Consider the following 22,380-nt stretch of genomic DNA (forward strand, 5'->3'; position numbering starts at 1 on the left):
ATTAGCAAAAACTAGAGACAACCCAAATATCCATCAACGGTGATCTGCTTAAATAAATGAATTTTAATTGAAGAAACTCTTCATTCACTAATACAAGAAGATCTCTAAGATATATTGTTCACAACAACACATATAGCATGCTAGCATTCTTTTGATAAAAAGATGATAAAAAATAAATAATAAGATGTGTGTGTGTGTATGTACACAGACACAGTATATCTATGAAAGGATATGGAAAAAACTAGTAAAATTGGTTTCCTGACTAAAAGAAGACTTTTCCCCTTTTGTACCTTTGAAATTATCAGCTACGTGAATGTGTTATCTTTTAAATAATAAACATAGCTTTGAAAAAAAAATCCCTGAAGTTAAATAGCCAGAGAACTCTTACTTTTTAAAAATAAATATAGTAGGCGCCAGCCTAGTAGCACAGTTCATGCATTCCGCTTGGGCGGCCCGGGGTTTGCAGGTTCGGATCCTGGGCACAGACCTATGCACCACTTATCAAGTCATGCTGTGGCGGCGCCCAATATACAAAATAGAGGAAGATGGGCACAGATGTTAACTCAGGGCTAATCTTCCTCAGCAAAAAGAGGAAGATTGGCAATAGATGTTAGCTCATGGGTGATCTTCCTCACCAAAAATAAATAAATAAATAAAGTATATTCTTTATCTATATATTTAATTATTTGATTTCTCAGCTTTCTCTACCACACTAATTAGCAGGTCGGATTTTACTCCCCATCATACACGTTTTTATTGTTTTGTTTTTCACAAAATATCAGAACAAGTTTCCTCAAGACAGGCTATATAACACAAACCTAAAGCTTGACCAAGAAAGGGCTCATCTTACCTAGTGTTTATACAGTAAAGACCAGCCTAACATCTTAGAAAAAGAGATTCTGTTACAGCGTCAGACTAGGGAATGCAAGGATCACTGAAGTGATTATGCAACTTTTAATACAGCTGTCAATCTGGCAGCATTCAGACCAGTAACAAATACATGGCTACCTGTGCATGTCAACTAACTCTTAAGTAGACTTCAGAGGTTGTGGAAGGGACCTGCTAGGTTAGTTCCCCCGCCATACATCCCTGAAGAGGCTGGCCACAGACTCCTTGAAAACTCTCCTGTGCTGGGATGGAAAGCCAATGAACCAATTTTCTTAGCAAGTTTCATACAAACTTCCCACAAGAAATGCCTTAATAAATGGTAACAACAATAAATGAATATAATGAAATATTAAGCAATAATTAAAAATAAGAGCTATGCAGAAATATACAAAACTCATAAGATGACATTCAAACAAACCAGAATAGACAGGAGAAGCTCAAGGAGTGTTACTACATAAAAATCTCCAGTCTTAATGATGGCCAACAAGCCCCTCCTGATGAGTGCCCTAGCCCCTTCCTTTCTGACTCTTCTCTACTGTGCCCACTCACTCAGTTCACTACCCTGGTTTCCCTGATGTTTCTTGAAAATATCACACCTAACACAACTAATACTTGTCCTAACACCTATGCTCTAGCTGTTCCACTGCGTGGAACAGTCTTCTCCCAGATCTTTGCATGGCTAACTCCGTCATTACCTTTCATAATCCTATGATATTGATATTATTATCATTCCCTAGTATTCTAATAATTTGACAAAAGTCAACTAGACTATAAGCTTCACGATGACAGGGGACCACCTGCCTTGTTCTCTGCTGTATCCCTAGTGCCCTGCTCAGTGTAAGGGAGGAATGTATAGTCTACAGATATTTGTTGAATGAAATAAATTTGTATCTTCTAATTTTTCTACAATGAATATACACTACTCATAAAACAAAAAAGTATGCACTTATGATTGTAACTACGTAAAACATATAGATGTATATATACGTCTACATATATATATAGGCAATATGCAAACTATAAATGCTATATTAAGGTGGTAGAATGAAGAGGGGTGTTAACTTCTTTTAAATTTTAAAAAATATTATTATATGTTCTGCAGTTGTTAAAAATAATCTTTCCATTGTGTTTCCTTATAGAGAACATTCTATTACATGAAAACTTTTAACTGAGAAAACAGGTTATATGTCTGTAGGATTCATGACTAGAAACATGGGTGTGTGCATACTAGATTGATGTTTTGTTGGAAATATCACATACATCATTTCCTTGCTTTAATCTTCTTGCTAATAAAAATATAATAGAATGACAATAAATTAAGAATAGCAAGAAGGGAAGAAATGAAGTTGCCTAAATCAAAAAAAATTAACTGCCAATGAAAAATAGTAGCTACATCAAACTAAGAAAGATGAATATGTTCACAATAAGTTCTAGATCCATACAACAAGTTTAATGCACATATCATAGTCCAAATTATTTGATGATTCTTTATAACTTTATTAAATTTTCTTACCTATATTTACAGATAATTTAAACAGAACTCAAGTATATTTCTTTGCAAAATCTATTATTTTGTTGTATTTTGATATTTTAGACAGATAAACATAGACTGATGCAACTGTATATATACTAGGACTTAATCATGTTAAAAAAATACAGAAAAACTCAACATCATGAAAACTATTCATAGAAAAAAGATAGAAAGTAATATTTACAGGAGGTAAACGTACATATCTTTGTATAGTAAAAATTTTTTTTTTGTTAGTTTGCAGTTTTCCAAGTTTCTATTACTTTTGTAATAAAAATAAACTTTACTTAAAAAAATAAGGTCTGCAAAATGTACTCGTACCTTATTGTCATTCAAGTGTTAAATGGTAGCATGTTACCTTAGACAAGGCAGTTTCTAGGCCACAAAAGAGAATAAATAATACAAATACAAACTTAAATCCCTCTATTTAAACGAAGTCTGACAAGAAAAGGAAAGTATTCTTTGAAATAAAGTAAGAGTCAAGTTCTTACACAGAAAACCCAGGTAAGTGAGTAATGGCTTTCAACCACTGACAGGAAAAAAAAACCACAGAGTAATTTTCTAAAAGCAACACTACTAAGTTACTATATGATACATATTCACACCCAAAACAGATATAAGAATCCCTCAGTCTAAAAATAATATAGTGCTCATAATATATAGGTTGAAGTAAATCAATGCACAGATTTTAACTTACACTCAAAGAATTACATGTTAGCATTTTTCAAAATACCTATGCAGCTAGTAATATTTCCCATATCTGAAAGGATGAATCTAGGGGAGGAGCACAAGGAGAGAAGAGAAAAAAAAATCATTTTGCAGAGCACTAACCATAACATAGCTTAACATAAGGTGTCCAGTAGAGATGGCGTGTCCAACTGCTCTTCAACATGTGGTGAAGGACCAGCCTTTTTAATTTCCATTCCAGCATGGAGAATCCATTACACTTTTACAAAACACTGTTAAAACAGGTCAACAAGGAGGCTACTGAACTGGGGTAGGTTTAGTGCCTTGGGTAGTTAGCCTACCTAAACAAACCAAAATCTAAGCCAGAGTCAGTGCACTGGAATCTAAGAAAAGGAAACTCAGGAACCACTATCATAACAGCCAAATAACCAAATTTTCCCATTAAGGCAACATTTAAGTTACAGCCAACTAGATAACTGCTTTGCTTCCGTGTCTTCTCTATGAAAACCTCTGCCCCAGGCCTGCCTGCAGAGCACCCCAACCATTTTCAGCTTTGGTGCTGCTCCATTCGAACTGTTGTTTGCTCAAATACATTTTTCAAAATGTAATGTGTCTCAGTTTACCTTTTCACGATACCATTAAAAACACTAGAAAATGAAATAAAAGAAACATACAAAATACAAGTCCAAATGTTTTAAATTATTACTGGATTTAACAGATATAAAATTACTGTCAAATTGCTACGCACGTTTCCAAACACTGTCTCTATGGACCTAGTGAACCAGTACTAGGCACTTTGCATAGTCTGCGGCTCCAGCTCTGCCCACTAACACCTCCCTCCAGCCCCTAGCTCCAAAGCCCCTTATGGGCTTCAGAGGAAGCTTCACGGCCCAGCAAAGCACTGCAAACACATGCTTGAAACATGGCACCTCACACACAGCTGGCCACCAATGCCCATTAGTTGGGTGAGATAAGCCATGTGCAAATCAATTCTATCAAGATTTCTTCTCCAACAACTTTTTCCTATAAATTAAAAAAAAATGGCATGTGAAAATTATGATACGGTGAAATGAGTTTCCCATCTCAAATCTAGAAAAAGCAAAACATAAAACCAACAGCTAGAGAAGTATTTGCAGCATTTTGATCTGTATCATTCATTTTTTACTAACACCAGGCACTGGATTTATATTAAACATGGAAATATATCAAGCAAATAAATGCACCTCAGTTACATATCATCAAAGATCCACCCATTTCTGATCTTTGAAAAGTTTCCCAATCAGTAAAAACAATATGGCTTTCTAGCAACCAGCATTAGAAATTGCTTTATTTATTCAATTTGAGCAAGAACGAATAACCTTGGATTTGAGCATAACTTGAACGAATGTAAACAAATGTGAATGAACTGAGTATCTGTTGACTATCTAATCTAATACTATTTCTCCAAATGTGAAAGTCACAGTGCCACGGTCGTTTGACCCAAGTAGGTCTACTACTTCATAAAATTATATTTAGTTTTCCTGTGGCTACAAGATTTCATCTCTGTTTGACATATTCAGACAAATTTGTTTCTGATGAATAGACATTTGCATCTGGTAAGATTTTTGTTTTCCTCCTTAAAAAAAAATCCTGTGAAACTAGTTGGAAATATACCCACTTGAACAAGTAATCTTAAGTCTCTGTTTCTCAGTTTACTAATTTTTCACTTTTTGCTCTACACCTTAAATTAATAAATCGAGATATAAAACCCGAAGAGTACTTATCTAGGTAGCTAGATCACCAACTATAAGTCCAATATCTTAACAGTTACAAATGGCTAACAATATTAATAAAATATGTCGAGAAAATTTGACATTTTGGGGCAGAAGAAAAAAACAAACCCAGAAAACCTAACCATGGTGCTCTGGTAGAATGCACCTCATGTCTGGAATCAGAGACCTGGTCTCAAGTCTGAGTTCTACCTCTCCTCTGTCTAGCTGTGGAATCCACTGACAAGTTACCTAACTTTTCTAGGCCTCAATTTTTCTGTCTGGCTTCCTTCACAGGGAAAAGCAAAGTAAAGGAAAAACAAGATTGTATATAAAAATGAATTGAAAATGTGAAACCATACACCGAATGTACCTAGTTAGAAGCATAACCATGCTTTGCACCAGCCAAAAGGGATTCACCGGCAACGGCTTTCCATTGTTAGTCTCCACCTTTTGAAAGGTATAAACATTTTATTTTCAGAAGTGCTGTAGAGGGAAGAGGACAAACTACAAGTGAAAAAAAATTATTGAAGCAAAATGGCTGCTTGTTACAAGTCAAGGGGTTACTTGAGGTTCAAAGAGCAATGCCAACCAAAGCAAATGAAAACATTTATGTTCAGCGGCCCTATACTTATCTGGGCTAAATTAGGTACCAACAAGAGCAAGTTAAAAGAACTCGTTATATCAATATAAAAACAAACAAACAAAAAAAAACCCCACAGACTACAAATATAAACTAAAAAGAGTAGCCATACATACAGATCGAGTGCCCCTTCCCCTATTCTTCCAATAAAACAGTAAAGTTCAAGAGGCAACAACAGGAATATGGCTGTGTCATTATTCTCACTGTAGGGAGAGACCCATTTGATGATGCGACTCCCTCTAAGCAAACCAGGAACATACGATTAGATCTGTCATAATGATGAGACAAGAGAACAGAGAAAGAGGCACAAATATATGAGTAACATTTGCATAGCATATCCACATAACTGAGATAACGACTGGAAACTGTGCTAAGTTAGTGAAAATTTGGACAAAGGGTTAGGTTTTATAACTCTTGGTGATATTATTAATGACTCTATTACACAGCTGTCAAAATGTTTTTTAAGTATTTGTATCATAAAATGCAAATGTCTGATATATTGAGTTATACATTCAGAACGGATGAGAAGAGTCATCCCACTGTCATTGCTTTGTTATTTAAAACTTAAAAACTTACTAGATTCCACTGTCATCTGAAGCAAACTATCAATGACATTGGATAGGAGTCCTTTACTGGATATTCTTAGATGACTTAATACTACTGGAACAGCTTGATACTCCAAAAACAAGATTTTTCCTTCATCTGTCTTCAAGTCCAAACAAAGAGAATCAAATGCTTGAGCCAGGTAGTCAGCTGAAAAATAATACGTAAAATCAACTGCCGTATCAGTAGTCCAGTTGGTAACCAGAAACAGAAGGTAAAAGGGAATACCAACACTTTAACAAATTCAAAAGAGGAACAAAAACTAAATAACCTGACATTACAGGCTAAATTTAGGTACTTCTAATTTGCTAGAACTAGCAATTTGTTAGAACTCAAATGGGAAAAGAGGAGAGAAGAGGAATTACATTATAATAGGGTAAATTTCATTCAGAATTTTCATATTTTAACACTGAAATAACAATAAACCCCATTTCTTTTTATATCAACAAAGAAAACAATGTTTAATAGTAAATGCCATAAGCAATGTTTATTTTTCATATTTGATTATAACACATGCTTCCAAAAATTTAAACAGCATTAGTATTTCTATCTTTATAACAGCTTCTGCAATTATATTTTTTGTTATTGCTGCTTTCTAAGTGTTGACCTATTTCAAAACGTAACTTTATACAAACTTGCTAAATGGGTTTTAAAGGAGGATTTGCGTCTTCTGATAAAGATGAAACATTAGCTATTCAAAGACAACTTCACAAGACTGGATATGCTCTGGTGTGTTATTTTCTGTGATACATCTGCCATTAAGAATGGCAGCAAGAAATTGGTGCAGCCTCTATGGAAAACGGTATGGAGATTCCTCAAAGAATTAAAAATAGAGATGCCCTATGATCCAGCCATCCCACTACTGGGAATCTATCCAACGCACCTGAAATCAACAATCCAAAGAGGCTTATGCACCCCTATGTTCATTGCAGCATTATTCACCATAGCCAAGAAGTGGAAGCAACCTAAGTGTCCCTCGACTGACGATTGGATTAAGAAAATGTGGTATATATATACAATGGAATACTACTCAGCCATAAAAAAAGACAAAATCGTCCCATTTGCAACAACATGGATGGGCCTGGAGCGTATTATGTTAAGTGAAATAAGCCAGAAAGAGAAAGACAAACACTGTATGATCTCACTCATATGTGGAATATAAACCAACACATGGACAGAGAAAACTGGACTGTGGTTACCCGGGAAGTGGGGGTGGGGGGTGGGCACAAGGGGTGAAGGGAGTCATATATGGGGTGAAGAACAAACAAAAATGTACAACCCAAAATCTCACAATGTTAGAAACCATTAAAATATCAATAAAAATGTAAAAAAAAAAAAAAAAAAAAAAAAAAAAAAAAAAAAAAAAAAAGAATGGCAGCAAGATTTTACCAAGGCCAATGCTATGATGGCACCTACTAGATCAGAATCCTTGAAACTTTCTTAAAGATGTTCCACAAATGACTGGGAAGCTTGTAAAGCCCGGAGAGAGAAGCACTAATTTAACCAGAATCCATGCACATGAGATATTAAGATACTTATATCATTATACTTCAATACATCAAACAACCCAAGTCACTACTCTTATAACAATTTTACATTGTGCTTTTAAATGTACAAGAATATTCCAGTTTTGTAAAACTCTTTCAACATACTATTCAAAGGAATAAAAAACTGTTAAGGCTGTTAAAATGCTAGAGTTAATTTTTCTACTGAGGTCTCTGTTTAAAGAAGGCTCAAGAGTGCCTTGAAATACACTGAAAATATGATATAATCACCCCACTAAAATTTACTATCTTTTGGCCTCATGCTGCATTTCTTCTTTGCTGTTTCAGCCTATATAAACTAAAGAAATAATTAAAAACTCTAATTATTAAGAATGATAAACTGAGAATAACCGGTGTGAAATTAAAATACATATGAAAGAATTTTGAGAAATTCTGTGTCTCTGGATCAATTTATAGTACATTTCATTTTTACTTTTGGTAGAATTTAGTTCAAGGAACACTAACATTATTGTATTTAATTTTTGTAATTTAACAAAGTATTGCAAATACTTAAGTTGCTAGATTCTGTTCAGACTTGCGTTATTTAGAAACCTATCTTTATTTAGCAACAGCTCAGGTAGAAGACCACAGATGAATCCTGAACTCAATTGTTCACAGGATCAAAGTCTATATCACAGCGCCACCTACTGTATTTGACACAAATTGCCTCACTTCTTGTTAAATACATCATCTTAGACTAAATAGGCTGAATGCTATTAAAAATTTGTCCTTTAGTAACTGGGGGTGAGGGTAGAAAAATGGCATTTGGCTTTTTTTTTAAGTGGTTTTATCTTTTAGGGAGAATTGAAAATTGTATCCTTATTTTAATTTCCCTAATAGTGAAGATTTTCTAAAAAGACCAATTTAATTTCTAAAAGAGTATTTTAAAAAATTTTAGTCACCAATTGCACCAAAACTGATTTCTTTTTATGAATATGCTATATTATTGTCTTTAAACTACAGTCTTTAAACATTCAACTATAATCTTTTTATTCCTTATCAAAAGTCAACAAGCTGATCTTAATCAGTATGAAATAGGGTGTTTCCATTTAGTCTATATGATATGTTAAAAATGATTAGAAACTCTTCGCAGCAACCCCCATCAAAAGGTGAACTCTACTGCCCACCCTCTGAATCTGGGCTAACCTTGTGACTTTAACCAATTGAATGCAGCAGAAATGACACTTATGTTCTAGAAGCCTGAGCCTGGGCCTCAGAAGGCCATGCCTCTTCCACTCTCCAGCTGGGCAGTCTTCTGACACCATGTAAACAGGCCCAAGCTAGCCTACTTGAGAATGAGAGACCACGTGGAGAGAGGCCCTGGATACGTGAGCAAGCCCAACCAAGAACAGGGGGGCCCGGCCCAGCCCAGTCCGGCCCAGCTTCCAACTACCCAGCTGAGCAGAGCCCAATTTACCAACCCAGAGAATTGTGAGCTAGTAAATAAAATAGTTGTTGTTTTAAGCAACTAAGTGTTTGGTGGTTTATTATGCAGCAACAGAAATCTAATGCAGTCTAACAGACCTCAATGCTGCTCTCAAGTAAAACCAACTCTTATAAGTTAAATAATAATAATAATGTTCATGATGATAGCAGTTAGCTTATTAAGAGCTTATATATGCCAGATTCTTTGATAAACCTTCACATTAATTCTCATTTAATCTTCAAAACACATCTGTAGTGGAAACATAGAAAAGAAGGGATGTCCAAGGTCACACAGCTAGTGATGGGGCTGAGATCTGAACCTGAGTTGTCTGACTCCAGAGCTGAGGTTCTTTAACTACCACATTATACTGCCGTCTTACCAAGTCAAACCTTCCTGTTATCTGAGCGCGGCAGTCATTTCCTACATTTCTCTAGGCCTGAGGTAAAAGTCCGTCATTTATAATATATAAATCTGCATAAGTTGAGAGCCGAGTGTTGAGTAGGGCAGGACAGTAGAACTAGCCCTGATGTACACATTAAAAAAAGAGTATGTTTAATTAAAAACAGAAGTTGTCCCTAAAACAAATAATTCTATCAGATAAGATTCTTATGACCTCTTTTATCATATCTTTACCTAAATCAGATTAGTGTGCAGACATTGAAGGTTTCAGTAATTAAAATGTTTTCATGGTGCTACACACATCTACATACTTACAATTGTTAACGACATATAACATTCTACTGTTCTATGATGGTATTGTTAAGGGCCTGATTATTTGGGGTCAAGAAAGATGTGGGTCCCTTATATTTGCTTGACTCTCAGTTTGCTCTTCTGTAAAAGTGACAACACCATCTACCTCATAAGGTTGTTGTGAGGAATAAATACAAAATAACCAAGTGAATGACTAGAAAAATGCCAGCAACAGCGCAAGAACTCATTTAATGTTCATTTCCTTCACTACTCCAATTGTGGATTTGTCAGTTATTTACCCTTTATCATTATTACAAACAACACACTAACACTTTTGAGTTATTTTCCCTTTTGATTATTTCCTTGCAATAAATTTTATTAAAGGTTATAGTACATTTTGGCAGTTCCTGTAAACAGAATGCACTTCCAAAACTATAATTTATGGGGGCCAGCCTGGTGGTGTAGTGGTTAAGTTCGTATGCTCTGCTTTGGCAGCCTGGGGTTAGCAGGTTCAAATCCCAGGCACGGACTGATGCATCGCTCATCAAGCCATGCTGTGGCAGCGTCCCACATACAAAGTGGAGGAAGATGGGCACAGATGTTAGCTCAGGACCAATCTTCCTCAGGAAAAAGAGGAGGATTGGCAAGAGATGTTAGCCCAGGGCCAGTCTTCCTTGCCAAAAAAAAAAAAAAAATTAAAAAAGAAAACCTATAATTTACAATACTGTCAGAATTGTACCCATTTCCTCTCAGTGATACATTATTTTCAATCATTTTACTTTTGTGGGTGTAATAGATATGAGGTTATATCTTACACTTAAATTTTATTTCAGAGACTCAGCATAGCATAGTGATTAACTTCTCTATGCCTCAATTTTCTCATTTATAAAATTGAGATATTACTAACATCTCATAACCTTGTTGTAAGAATTAAATGAGTTAGTATATGTAAAGTGCTTAGTCCATAACACAGTAAGCGCTATCTAAGTGTTTGTTATTATTATTATATCTTTGATTATCTCAGGAAGTATATGCTCTTAGGAAGTCATATAGTAGGGTCAAGAGGGTGGGCTTTAGAAATGGATAGAGCTGAGGTGAATCAGACTCTGTCAAATACTGGTTATGTGGCCTTGGCACAATTATCTAACCTCTGTAAACTAATAACCACTAATATGGGGATAGTAATATTCAGAAATAATGTATAAAGGGCTTAGCATTATAGTGTCAAATTCACACCAAGTATTATTATCTATGTTGATTCTTATGAACAATCTATTTGCACTATCCATAAAATGGAAACCAGGTATTATGTTATAGATCTATATATATTTGAGTTACTAAGCATTTAATATTATGTTTATTATCAAACACATTTATCTATTTTCTCCTTATTTTTTTCTACTAAATTTATCAATCGTGCAACTGATACTTCTATTTTATAAATAGGAAATAACTTCTTACCAGAGTTAAGACAAGTCTATGGTTCTGATTTAAGAGTATTTCTTATACTTAAATTTTCAGTTCTCTCAGAATTTGTTACAGTGCATAAGACAGTATATCTATATTTTTTCTCCATACTTATAATCATTTCTCCTAATGGTATTTACTAGATGTCATTTTCCTTTCTTGGCTCTGTTACTTGGCTTGCTTTGCTGTATCCCAAGATTATACAAATTGAGATCCAATAGCCTTGCTTCAACCCCCAGCCTACTGAACCTCCATGGAGCATCTGACAATGAAGGCAGAAAACACAAGGTCAGAAAGGAACCAGTTGATCAGCTCTGGAATTTCATACCGATGTGAATTTGGAGCCACTCACCTTTCTTAACATTAATTTTCTGTTCCTGAAACACGGGGATAGGAAAGTATTCCTCAGGGTAATGTGAATCTTCACAAGTTATTACAATGGCACTTCATAAACTGTAAGATGGCATTTCCCAAACTGTCCTTCTCAGAAATTCAGCCCTGTATATCACTCTTCCACAAAGGTTTTGGAAGTTCAATAAGTTGGGGAAATGACGCATACAGTATATTCGAGTTTTAGAGATTGATAATGCCCAATAGGATATTAATGAAATTATTAAACTTTAGTTACCCCAAATTTCTCAAACATTTTTAACTGCAGACCACAACAGCTCCCTCCTTCTCCTGAGTCACATCTATTATTCAGCTGACAGAGCTGCTTTCCATGAGACAGACTGCTAGGATGCATTACAAAAACATGTAGGTGTCTTTTTTAAGAAATAATCAAAGGATGTGGGGCCTCTCTGGGTTCTCACGCTTATTTTCCAAGGAAGCTGGCACAGTTTTTAAATCTCCCAAAGCTTCCATTAAAAAATGTTTTTAATATCAAAAGATTAATTCTTCAAACACATGGAAAATAGTATAAATGACCCCCATGTTGTACTTCCACTTAGATTTACCAGCTGTTAATATATTGCCATAAACACTCTTTTTTAAAAAGAAATAAAACGTTACAGAAAAAAGTGAACTGAACAAAAAGCAATCACAGATGTGTTGGTCATAAAATGGCAAACTGGTGGTTTTTCAACTCTGGGGACCAAACTGGCCCTTCATGAGCTTTGCCAGTTAATCAAAATTGGGGGAGGACGTTTTTACGGATGGTGGTGCTTTTTGTAAACATAAGGCAATCTGTAACTTTTTAAACATATTTTAATATTTTAAAAATGTATCATTTAGTTTTAATAAGGTATCCAAAACATTTCAGTTAATCATACTCATTCTGCCTGTTTGGTAATGTTTTAACTAATTTTTAAATTTTGATTCTAGCTCTCAAAGTTTGTCTAATATCAAATTAGACCTAAAAGATTGCTTTCAATCACCAATTTATATACTATATATATATTTATATTTATATATATTATATATATTTATAAACTAAATATAAACTATATATATATATAAATTATATATAAATATTTATTATATATTGGTATAATATATATTATATATAAATATTTAGTATATAAATATACTATTTATAAATATACCACCTCTGGACTCTCCTAGGTGATTTTTTTTTTTTGGTTTGGTGAGGAAGATTGGCCCTGAGTTAACATCTGCTGCCAATCTTCCTCTTTTTGCTTGAGGAAGATTGTCTCGGAGCTAACGTCTGTACCCATCTTCCTCTATTTCATATGTGGGACGCCACCACAGCATGGCTTGATGAGCAGTACATAGGGCCACACCTGGGATCCGAACCTGTGAACCCCAGGCCGCTGAAGCAGAGTGTGCTAAATTAACTACTACGCCACTGGGATGGCCCCACTCATATGTGATTTTAAAAATAGCTTTAAGACGTATTTCTAAATGAATTCTGAGTGGTTTCAGAAATACTTCTTTAAAATTTTTTTAATCCATTTTCACAATCAAAAAACACCTAAGCAATTTTTCAAACTAAGGAAATAGCATCAATTCTGTATTCACATATTTAGATGAAAGATAACATACACACACGTTTCTTAAAATAAATTAATGGAGAACTATTTAGTCTGATTTTTCAAATTCCATTTTATATCCCAAAGTTAAGATAACATTTAAAAATATAAACACTTCTCAGAAATACCCAACAATAACAAAAAATCTGACTGAAGACTATCAGAAGTTGTCTATCTTCTCACAAAGACTTTACCAAAAAGGCTAAAGGATCAAGAAATGCTTACATCAGTTTTGTAAAGAGGGACCCTGGCTGAAAAGGAATTTAAATTTTTAAAAATTAAAATAACTTAGGGGGCCGGCCCAGTGGCGTAGCAGTTAAGTTCGTGCACTCTGCTTCAGTGTCCCGGGCTTCGCAGGTTCGGATCCCGAGTGGGGACTGATGCACCACTTGTCAAGCCATGCTGTGGTGACGTCCCATATAAAGTAGAGGAAGATGGGCACAGATGTTAGCCCAGGGCCAATCTTCCTCAGCAAAAAGAGGAGGATTGGCAAAGGATGTTAGCTCAGGGCTGATCTTCCTCACACAAAACAAAATAAAATAAAATAACTTAGAAATTGGACAAAATTCATAAGAAAAGCAAATTAGACAGTTATGAAGTGATTAGGATAGGCAAGAGAGACCATTATGTGAACTCTGGTTAGAGTCGTCATTTATTACCAATTATGAGAGCTTAAAATTCACTAGGTATTGTATCAATAGGAATAAACCGCAAATGCATTGTTGAGTGAAAATAGTAAGTTCTAGAAAAACACAGTATGATATAATTTGTGTGTTTTAAGAGAAGATAAACCAAAAGTAATGTTTTTTAGAGGTTCACATAAGCAGCATTTGAGGACATCCGTGATCCTACCACATTTCACTTTTGATAACTCACTGGTCTTCTTGCATGCCAAGCTCTTTCACAGTTCCAAGCATTTGCTCATATTATTCCCTCAGGAATGGCCTTTCTCTTTATTTTCTGCCTATGAAATCCTACACACTCTTGACGGTCCAGCTCAAATGCTAACTCCCTATACTCAATCCTCCCCTGATCCCCTCTCTCATACCACCAGAAGTAACATCATTTCTCTTGAACCAGTAGTACACTATTTAAACTTCTAGTATGTCGTTAATTATAAGATGAAGCAGAATGAAATATACACAGTCTAGTTACCCACGAGATTCTAACGTCTTTGAGAGCAGGGACTGTCTTATGATTCTTTCTATGTTCTTAAAAAATTGACTTGCACAAGGAAGCAATCAAATTCATTAATTCAATAAGTATATATGAAGTGAAAATCAGTGTCATTTCTGGACTTACTATTCCTATTGTCCTATTTTGATGTTTTAAATCAATATTACTCATTTTTTATTATCATAGATCATGATTACTTTAAAATCTGCTAAGGCAAGCCTCTGTCCCAGTGTTGCTGTTTTACTTGTTTTAAATTATCATATTCATTGCAAATATCTTTTGAAATAAACTTTCCTACCACTTTCTCAACTTACACAAACTATATTGGAATTTTAATTGGTATTATTACACTAAGCCACTTGAGGTATCTTAAACTTTTTAAAACACTTGTTCTTCCCAGGTTAAGAAGAATAAAAGTCCTTTATTTCTGCCATTTAACTTCAGCCATAATCTTTATTAACCTGTGCATTCATCCATTATTTACCCATATTTTCATTTACGCCCTATTATATTTCACAAAGGATAAGGTTTCACAGACACCATATTAGATTAATATCCAGATTTTATATTTTTTGTTTTGCTTACATGAACAAGATTTTTTTTCACATATATTATGGATGCTTATTACTGTCATACTATAGTCATAGGTAGTCATAGTCATGATAGTATTGAAAGTCAACATTTTTGTGAATTTCCTCTGGAGCTCATTTTCTGAAACACAAATATGTCTTAGACCATTTGGGCTGCTATAACAAAATACCAGAGACTAGGTAGCTTATAAACAACAGAAATTTACTGCTCATAGTTCTGGAGGCTGGGAAGTCCAAGACAAAGGCACCAGCATGGTCGCATTCCGGTAAAGGCCCTCTTCCTGGTTCATAACCTATGCCCTCTCACTCTGTCCTTACATGGTGTAAGGGGCTAGAGATTTCTGTGGGGTCTCTTTTATAAAGGCACTAATCTCATTCATGAGGGCTCCACCCTCATGACCTAAGTACCTCCCAAAGGGCCCACCTCCTAATACCATCATCTCTGGGGGTTAGGATTTCCCCATATCAATTCTGGGGGGACACAAATATTCAGACCATAGCACATTATATTCAGTAAATTTCTTAGCCAGTTTCTTTGTCCTCAACTTGTATAGTTAAGAGTATCCAAGAATTAAGTTTTCTCTATTCATTTCCAATATTCATCCTTCATTTTTTTATGGCTCATTGCAGATGACTGGCATGTCCAACACTATATTGCATAGAAGTGGTGACAGAGAGCACCTAATGTCCTCCTGTTTTCTCTATTTCATTAGTTTTATCAGCAATGAATATTATATCTTATCAAATGATGTTATAATGTATGTTGATATGTGGTGAACTTTATTTTGGGCTAATACCCCCTTCCCACGAATGATCTTTCAAACAGTTACCACCCAATCTGTTATAACTTTGAGAACCATAACCATAAGGAAAAAAATAACTAAGAACACGAAGTTATAGTTTTGTTTTAATTCCATACAAGAGTAACTAAATAGAACATATTTCTGAGAAAGTAGTCAAATTAAATTATTGCCATTGCCCACTTCAAAAAAAACAACCAGACTGAGTTATATAATTTAACAAACAGGGAAGATATAAAGATGGTATAGTTATTGTTTGACTATATTAGCATGGCTTTAACAAAAATTCTCATATTTAATAATGCCAAAAGATAACTATTTATAGCTGTATATCAACATTGTATTAAAAATGTCTAACTTTGAAACATTTTAATTCATTCATTTCCGTATTCACTATTATATATCAAGCACTATACTAGGTACGGGGGATACAATGGTAAATAAGGCAATTTTTTCCTCAGTAAACTTACAAACTAGTGCAGGGATTGACAAACTTTTTCCGTAAAGGGCCACATAATAATGTTATAGGCTTTGGAAGGCCATACAGTCTCTGCTGCCAACTACTCAGCTCTATCACTGTAAGGCACGGATGTGTTCAAATAAAACAGGTGGTGGGCCAGATTTGGTCCATGGGCTATTGTTTTCCAACACCTGCTCTAGTGGAAAATGATAAACTAAGTAGCAATTTCAACTCTATATGGTAAATGCAATAACAGTGGTAGGCAAAGGTTGCTAAAGGAAAATGATCTAAGAGAATCAACAAAGGCTTCTGGGACAGGGCAAGAATCCAATTGATGACTCCATTTTCTCAAATTCAGCAAATAAAAGTCGTTTTTTATAATGTGCCACCATTACAAAACAACTTAAAATCTAATTCTGAAAATGTAAAATATATTTGACTATGTAAGAATTGCTTTATTATATAGTATTCTCTTCTAGTTTTTTACAGAAAATTATACCATAAGCATATTTGAAAGCTTACCTTGAGTGACTGTTTTGAGAACAATTAAAGTTGATAAAAATCTCAATGGTAAATTGGAGCTCTTAAAGAAAACAGCTGTCTTTGGTTTATTTTCCACAGAATGCTCTAAAGAATTATCCTGAATTCCCTTAGTTACTACTCCTTTGAATAGGTCTTCACCCAATCTCCTCAATGTTGATGTCATAGTTGTATGCTGTTAAAAATATGTACCATCTTAGTATACTTATTCATGTTCAGAAAATACATATTTTAAATACTACAATCAAATATATCGACTAAACTCAATTTTTTGTTAATTAAAAAATAAAATGGAGTTGAAAATATGCAAGATTGCTAAGTATTAATTTTATAATCAACTTTTAAAAATTATGATGATATATTTTTCTAAAAGAAATAGGCAGTCTATTAGGAACAGACAAATTAAGAAATTAGAAACAGTAATTTTCTAAGAATAAAACTAGGAGAATTGAAATAAGATTCAATTTCAAAATATTTAAGAACATAAGATCATGATGTATTGCTGACACAGAGAAATCAAAGAAACAGAGAGAGACTCTATGGCTCTTCATTGCTCCACCATTACTGCTAAATGGCTGCTCAGGAGTATCTTACAGTGTTAGATTATAAAATGATCATCTAGGGCCTCACTGCTTTACAGCTCAGGATGACTGTAAATGTCACAACGTAGACAACTTTTAATAATTTAGAAGAATAAAATGCTGGGTTAGAATCAGGATAATTCTCATGGAGAACAAATTAAAACAAGAAAATGGGCAACACAGAAATAATGGCATATAACTACCTCTAAAATAATGTAGGCTTTTATGACATTCCACATATACGTTAAGAACCAAATAAAGGGAAGCCATTTCAAACTGCTGCAGATGTGTGCTTAAGCCAGACTTAGAAATAACTTAAAATTTCTTTTATTATGACCTAATTCTCCAAATCCATGTCCCTATGTTTTCCCAAGGTTTCCCTCATCTTATGGGGATTTGTGACCAGCTGGTACCAAAATCGGTATTGATCTTGCAATGTGGATAACAAGTATTAGTTGTAGAATTTCTGCGTATAAAATTAGAGACAGATATATTGAGATTTTATGGGTATCAAAGGCCAAATGATTGGGTGGTGAGTGGTACAAGCAGTCAATCTAATTTAAGTATATTGTCAATAAGCTTTTAATGTAATTTAGAAAAGATAATACAGGGGAGAGAAGTCAGGAGGGTGGCGTAGGCAGACTTTGAACTCACCTCCTCCCACGGACACAGCAGACTTAACAACTACTCTTGGAAAATTTACCCCTGAGAGAGAACTGAAAACTGGATAAGAGGAAGCCCTGCAACAAACGACAGTCCTAATTGAGGTGGAAGAGGCAGAAATTCCCTTCTGGAGAGAAAAAACACCAGCTTCACAAGCCGCAGTGCTTCACGACTGCCCAGGAGCAACCCAAAGGTACAAAGCCTTCCCTGGAGGAGTGGGGGCCCTGAGCCGGGGAGCATGCCTGCTATAGGTATTTTTTGGACCCAGAACAACCGGGACGAACGGCATAACATCTGGCTTTGCTGGCAACTAACACCAACAGGGAACACCACCTGAAAAGCTTGAACACAGAAATTAAAGCTGGCTCTTAAAGGGCTCATGCACAAATTCACCCATTTTGGAAAGCAACCTAAAATCACCAGAAAGAAAGGTGCACAGTCCTTTGGTGACAGGAGACTCAGCTGACAGGCTTGGGTGCATCTTGGTGAGAGGTGAGACCTCTTGAGGGACTGGGACATTGGCTGCTGCCATTGCTGTGGCCTGGTGTGGGTGGGCTGACACAGACACTGGCAGATGCCACTGGAGCTCTCCCTGAGGCCTGCTAGCCCAGGGTCTGCCTTACTCACTAGAGCACCAATTTAATCCAGCTCAGCCAAGGAAAGCAGCCCATCCTAAGGACTGGCCCCACCCAACAAGCCCTCAGGCAACTTGTGGGCCTGCTAAGCGAGCTGCCTGGATTCTCTGCAGCCTGGCAAGTGGGTCCACCTCTGTGGCACAGGGCATGCACAAGGAGTGGGCGGAGAGCGTGGGGCATTGGTGGAGTGAGTGGGGCTCCTGCCTTGGAGTGACTGGGTCCGCTCCAGGGGGTCAGGGAGCACACACAAGGCAGGACTGTGTTGACTGTGTGTGGCTCTGTGGGCGGTGGGGCTTGTCAGCTGCAGAAGACTTGTGCTTCTCAAAGACCCACATAGGGGACTGGCCCCACCTTCCAAAGCCTGAAACAACTGGGTGTGCCTGGGGCCAGCCCCACTCAGCTGCAATCCTGAGAGAGCTGACAAGAGCCTTATAGGCTGGAGGCTTACAGCAATTGTAAGCCTCTGAGCCTAACAACCAGCCACAGTGGGGGCCTACTTACTTAATAGAAAATCTGCAACAGGAATGTGCTATTAGACCTTGCAGCCAACTGTGCTGTGGCTCCCTACACCCGATAAAGAGACTGAAGGCCCCACAACTACACACAGCTGAGCATTACAACCAGCTGGCCAGGGGGACAGCTCAGCCTCTCTGGGCACCTACAGCAAGAACAACCCTGCCAAAACAGAAGGACACACGTAGCCCACACAGGGGTCACTCCTGGAACATTTGGAACTGGTGAGGAGAGGGAAGCACACTGCTGGGCCTCATAAGGCATCACTTACATAAGGCCACCTCTCCAAGATCAGGAGATGCAGCTGACCTACCTAATACATAGACACAAGCACAGGGAAAGAGTGAAAATGAGGCAGCAAAGCAATATGTTCCAAGTAAGGGAACAGGACAAAACCCCAGAAAAGGAACTAAATGAAACAGAAATGAGCAATCTACCTGACAGAGAGTTCAAATAAAGAGTTATAAGAATGCTCACTGATCTTGGGAGAAGAATGGATGAACTCAGTGAGAAAGGCAGCAAAGAAATGGAAGATATAAAAAAAGAGCCAATCAGAAATGAAGAATACAATACTGGAAATGAAAAATTCACTAGAGGGACTAAAAAGCACAGTAGAGGATACAGAAGAATGGATCAGTGAGATGGATGAAAGACTAGAGGAAATCACCCAAGCTGAACAGATAAAAGAAAAAAGAATTAAAAAGAGTGAGCACAACACAGTCTAAGGGACCTCTGGGACAACATCAAGTGCACTAACATCTGTGTTATAGGTGTCCCAGAAGAAGAAGGGAGAGACAAAGGGGCAGAGAAGCTATTTGAAGAAATAATAATTGAAAACTTCCCTAACCTAAGCAAGGAAACAGATATCCAGGTACAGGAAGCACAGAGAGCACCAAACAAGATAAACTCAAAGAGGTCCACACCAAGACACATCATAATGAAAATGTCAAGAGCTAAAGACAAAGAGAGAATCCTAAAAGCTGCAGGAGAAAGGCAACAAGTAACATACAAAGGAAACCCCATAAGGCTATCAGCTGACTTCTCAGCAGAAACCTTACAGGCTAAAAAGGAGCAGCACAACATATATTAAAGTGCTGAAAGGAAAAAACCTACAGCCAAGAATACTCTATCTGGCAAGGTTATCATTGAGAATGGAAGGAGAGCGAAACAGTTTGCCAGACAAGCAAAAACTCAAGTTTATCGCCAATAAACTGGACTCACAAGAAATGCTAAAGGGACTTATTTACGTGGAAAAGAGAACACCACGAATAGGAATAAGAAAATTATCAAAAAATAAAATAAAATCACTAGTAAAGGCAAATATACAGTAAAGGTAGCAGATCAACCACCTATGAAGCTAATGTGAAGGTCAACAGACAAAAGTACTAAAATCACCTATTTCCATGATGAAAGGGTAATGGATACCAATTCACAAAAAAGAGGTTACATATGATATCAAGAACATAAAATATGGTAGGAGGGGAGTAAAAGAGTAGAGCTTTTAGCAAGAGGTCACACTTAAGAGACCATCAACTTAACATAGATTGCTATATACATAGGTTATTATATATGACCCTCATAGTAATCACAAACCAGCAACCTATAACAAATACACAAAAAATTAAGAGAAAGGAACCGAAACATAATACTAAAGAAAGCGATCAAACCACAAGGGAAGAGAACATGAGAAAAAGAACTATTAAAACACCTAGAAAAAAAGTAACAAAATGGCAATAAGTACATACCTATCAACAGGTACTTTAAATGTCAATGGACTAAATGCTCCAGTCTAAAGACATAGGGTAGCTGATTGGATAAAGAAACAAGATGCATATACATGCTGCATACAAGAGGCACACTTCAGACCTAAAGACACACACAAACTGAAAGTGAAGGGATGGAAAAAGATACTCCATGCAAATGGCAATGAAAAGAAAGCCGGGGTAGCAATATTTATATCAGACAAAATAGACTTTTAAAACAAAAGCTGTAACAAGAGACAGAGAAAGGCACTACATAATGATTAAAGGAACAATCCAACAAGAGGATATAATACTTGTAAATATCTATACACCCAACATAGGAGCATCTAAATACATAAAGCAACTGTTAACAGACATAAAAAGTGAAATAGACAGTAATACAATAATAGTAGGGGACTTTAACACTCCACTTACACCAATGGATAGATCATCCAAATGGATCACAAGGAAACACTGGCCTTAAATGACACATCAGATCAGACGGACTCAGTAGATATATACAGAACATTCCATCCAAAAACCACAGAATACACATTCTTTTTGAATGCACATGCAATATTCTCCAGGACACATCACATATTAGGCCACAACACAAGTCTCAATAAATTTAAGAAGAATGAAATAATACCAAGCATCTTTTCTGACCACAATGGTATGAAACTAGAAATAACTACAGGAAGAAAATCAGAAAAGCCACTAATATGAGGAGATTAAACAAAATGCTACTGAAAAACAACTGGGTCAATGAAGAACTCAAAGAAGAAATCAAAAAATAGCTGGAGACAAATAAAAATGAAAATATGACATGCTAAAATTTACGCGATACAGCAAAAGAGGTTCTAAGAGGGAAATTTATAGCAATACAGGCCTATCTCAACAAACAAGAAAAATCTCAAATAAATAATCTTAAACTACACCTAACAGAACTAGAAAAAGATAAACAAAGCCCAAAGTCATTAGAAGGAGGGAAATAATAAAAATTAGAGCAGAAATAAATGAAATAGAGACTAAAAAAGCAATAGAAAGGATCAATGAAACCAAGAGCTGGTTCTTTGACAAAATAAACAAAATTGACAAACCCTAGGCCAGACTCACCAAAAAGAGAAGAGAGAAGGCATAAATAAATAAAATTTAAGATGAAAGAGGAGAAATTACAACAGATACCACAGAAATACAAAAAATTATAAGAGAATACTATGAAAAGCTATATGCCAACAAATTGAATAACCTAGAAGAAATGGATAAATTCTTTGACTCATACAACCTCCCAAAACTGAATCAAGAAGAAATAGAGAATCTGAACAGACGAAGCAGAAGTAAAGAGATCAAAACAGCAATTAAAAACCTCCCAAAAAACAGGACCAGATGCCTTCTCTGGAGAATTCCACCAAATATTCAAAGAAGAGTTAATACCTATCCTTCTCAAACTATTCTGAAAAACCGA

The 22,380-nt window shown here is 35.9% G+C and overlaps 1 protein-coding gene across 7 annotated transcripts in view; it reads right to left on the reverse strand.

Moving 5' to 3' along the window:
* CCDC138 (coiled-coil domain containing 138) overlaps positions 1–22,380 on the reverse strand; it is a 103,167-nt gene that overhangs the window by 23,007 nt on the left and 57,780 nt on the right. For 3 of the 7 annotated variants that reach the window (XM_058534329.1, XM_058534328.1, XM_058534330.1), the window contains 2 exons: positions 16,764–16,956; positions 6,071–6,247 (listed from right to left, as the gene is read on the reverse strand). The exons of 1 other annotated variant lie outside the window; for it this stretch is intronic. In XM_058534329.1, coding sequence (XP_058390312.1) covers positions 6,071–6,247; positions 16,764–16,956 — 370 coding nt within the window. 3 more of the 7 variants (XR_009217242.1, XM_058534332.1, XM_058534331.1) reach the window with 3 other exon arrangements.

This window comes from Diceros bicornis, chromosome 40 (assembly GCF_020826845.1).
Source record: "Diceros bicornis minor isolate mBicDic1 chromosome 40, mDicBic1.mat.cur, whole genome shotgun sequence".
Taxonomy (NCBI): Eukaryota; Metazoa; Chordata; class Mammalia; order Perissodactyla; family Rhinocerotidae; genus Diceros; species Diceros bicornis.